General features: G+C 29.1%; 1 protein-coding gene across 1 annotated transcript; it reads right to left on the bottom strand.

Annotated features, from left to right (window-relative positions):
• Nucleotides 1-615: 615 nt before the first annotated feature.
• LOC136078492 (uncharacterized) lies at nt 616-1347 on the bottom strand. The gene has a single exon (XM_065794266.1). It carries the CDS (start codon nt 1345-1347, stop codon nt 616-618), a length of 732 nt encoding a protein of 243 aa, XP_065650338.1.
• Between the last annotated feature and the right edge of the window lie 2338 nt (nt 1348-3685).

Genomic DNA, 3685 nt, shown 5'->3' with positions numbered 1-3685 from the left:
CACGGACGGTGTAACCAGATTTAGGGACTTATATTCCAGTAACCACCAATGATAGTACAATAATACCCCTAAAGGATTTTTCTGGGCCATGACATCAAGAAATATTTCATTTTTTTACAACAGTGACCATCCTACTATACCAACAAAACGCAAAGTTCTAAAAACATGGAACAGAATTTAGCACAAAAATCGGTTACGTAAAACGCGAATTTTGGTATACCTTATATTATAAATATAAGCTTTTAAAAACACAAGTGTTGCTTTATCAATGCAATGAAGAATCAATCAATATATTTCACACAAAAAAATTACCGTCTTCATAAAATATAGTAAATAAATGCAAACAACAAAAAACAAATTCAAAGCAGAGACTTTGTTAAAAGAATTTAAAAAACGTTTTTAAACATTAAATAGAAACAGAAATACACACGCATATATACAAACACTGTATGTTTATACATACAGTATTATTATTCATTTTTACTAATTTAATCCCAAGACCAAATCTTGAGACACGCGACTTGTAACCGATTGCCATTCAGATCTTATGCTGTTGATGGCCACTCGTTGATTTCGGTCGCGTACCTTAACTGAGATCCAGTCTAAGTGCGCGTCTTAAACACCGTAGACTCTTAGCTCGTTAAGAAGGTGTTTATGCGGCATTTTTTCAAACGCCTTCACAAAGTCTATGTATATGACCTCTATTGTGTGGCTGCGATGAATCACTTCCGTCATGATGTCCCGAGTTTCTAGCAGGTTTGAGACGCAACCCTGAACAAAGCCATGCTGCTTTGGAGTAATTAAGCCATAAGCAACACAGTGTTCCATTATACTTGTTTGAAAAATACTTTCAATCATTTTGTATGAAATGGATGTGAGCAAGATAGTCCGGTAGTTTGATGCATTTAGTTTACTCCCTTTGTTGAAAATAGACGTTACATTCAATTTTCTCCACAAATCGTAAACTACACCAGTCCCGAACAAGCACTTGTTGATAAGCGATAGAGATTTGACAAAAGTAGCCTCACATTTACTAAAAACTCGTGGATATAAACCATCGTAGCCGGTTGATTTTCTTTCATCAAGGTGGTTGAGGTACTTTTGTACTATATTGATAGAAAAACTTGCTGGGTCGACGACACAAATTGCTTCAGTACAACTTTCAAAAGCTGGCATTGGACCATCGGGCTCCAAAACAAAAACCAAATGAGAACAATTATTCAACAGTAAGCATATATCGCCGGTATCGCTCTGTTTGCTTTGTACATGTACATGTAAGCGTTTAGGGTTGCTTTCGGTCTTTCTGGCGAGTTTCTCTTTGTAGTTGCGCCTAGCAAATTTTACCATTGTAAATAATTAATAATTTATATAAATAATTAAAAATAACCTTATTAATAAATCGAAAAGACTTGCTAGAAGAACAAAAAAGGAAGAAGTGCAGAATAGGAAAACTATTAAAATTCTTATCGATACATAAATGATTTTAGGAAGCCAAGGGCTAGCGTTTATGGAATCTGACAGTGCTCGCCAAGGTAACTTTGTTGCTTGTCACAAAAAAAGTTATCTAGTCACAAACCCAGACTAAAAGTCTGGATTGAAAATAGAGACCTTCATTGATATAAAGTTACATATATGAGTCAATCATTTCAAATTAAAATGATTAGTCATTTGAAGGAAAAACTAGAAGACATTGGCAATGCAATATAACTTGTAAACCTATCCAGAAAAATTTAGACCGCACCACAGTGGGACAGAGTATGCCAAAATACCAAAAAATCAATGTCAGCATTGCATTTTTATTCATCGAAAACAGACAGTTTTCGATATATTTTTGCTACTAACCTTTACTATGAGGTATCAGATAAACTATCCTCCAATATCCTCCAAACATTTGACTATGTAAATCTCATGCTAAATGTATGTAAATAGCCATGCATCATAAACATTTTGCAGCTTTTTGCAATAAAAAAAGTTATAACAAAAGATTGGTCTTCGGTTAATGGTCAGTTGATGAGAAATACTGAACATGTAAAAGAGATGTTTTGTAAACAAAGAATACCTACAAAATCTTTCATTAATGTTATAATATATAAGTTTTGTAAATATAAATCTAAAAAAGTTATTTTATAACAAATACATGCATCGAAAAGTAATATTTTCAATGTTTACACTGATAAAAGTTGTCTTGTCCATTAAAAATATTTCGTATTTTTCACCAATATAATTAATTTTTTTAATATTTTTTTTTAATATTACATAATTACATGTTTATTACTTTATTTATTCATTTTATATATAAATATAGCTATTCTAATAAAAAAACTACGAAAATAGTTTTAGCACAAAAAACTCGAATTTGTCCCACTGTGCGCATGAGCAAAATCTGTCAAGGCTCTAAATCAGTGTTTAGAGAAGGGTATTGACCTTCTTTAGAGCATCTCAAATAATAAAATTTTTGATACTAACACGAGAACTAAGGCAATAGGACTTCTGAAAAAAGTAACAATTTTTGATTTCATCGTTATTCTTTTCTTCAAGAAGAACATCGTTGAGAAGATAAAATTATTAACAGAAATCTTAGAAAGTCTAAGCTTCAATGTCATTGGCAGTATTAATTGAAATGTAATTGAAAACACTACTAAGAACCTACAAATATTAGTAATGACACAGATGCTATGAATGATTTGGTTAAAGGTGCGGTAATATTTTCTAGGAAATTACACATTGATGCAAAAAAAAATTACAGACGACACTATAGAATAATAGCCCTGGAGATGAAAGTTTTTTACCAGAAAAAATTCAAAGAAGTTAGAGACTTTTTAGCCATGGGTTTAACCAAAAACTTTGAAGCTTTAAAGGATATATTTGCCGACATCACCAAAACCTTTAGTTTTCTTTTGAATAAGGATAATTTGAGTATTGAAACCTTAACAAAAGCAAACAAACTTTTTCCTTCTGGATACACAGATTTAATTCCAGACGTTCATGTTCTGGAACCAAATAATACCATTTATAAAAAAAAAGATTTTAACTAAATACCCTATTATTACTAACATTCTTCTTCTCAATCGAAACCAAGTTAAGAAATTTTTCTTTGAGTATATATTTAATGAATATTAATTTTATCTTTTATTATTATTGCTTTTTTTAAATTACTGTATTTATAAAACTATTATTACTTTTATTTTATACTGTCTTTTTTAACTCTACTAATATTACTGTTATCATTAATTTATCTTTGTTTTTTAAATCATATTAATATTATTTATAATGATAGTAATAGTGATTCAATTGTAGTAATAGTTTTTATGGTAATTGTCCTAATTTTTGCAATTGCTATATTTATTTTATTAATTTCTGTCATAGTGATAAACTTTACTATAATTATTTTTACCATTGTTTTTATCATTAGTTATAATTTTTAGTAAAGTTATCATGATATATTTACTATTTGTTTTTTTATTCACATTATTATTAATATTATTTTCATTATATTATTATTGCAATTATTAATACCATCTTTATTTATTAGTGCTTTATTTTTCTTTCTTTCTTTTTTTTTTTTTTATTTATTTTTTTTTATTTATAATTCTTTCTGTGTTTTATTTGTTAATTTTTTTTTTCAGGTGTCACTCCATTGTTTTTAACTATATGAGTGACACCTAACCTTATTTATGTGAGTTTA

This window comes from Hydra vulgaris, chromosome 03 (assembly GCF_038396675.1).
Source record: "Hydra vulgaris chromosome 03, alternate assembly HydraT2T_AEP".
Classification (NCBI taxonomy): domain Eukaryota; kingdom Metazoa; phylum Cnidaria; class Hydrozoa; order Anthoathecata; family Hydridae; genus Hydra; species Hydra vulgaris.
The sequence above is the reverse complement of the archived record's forward strand: the minus strand, read 5'-3'. Positions and strand labels throughout refer to the sequence as shown.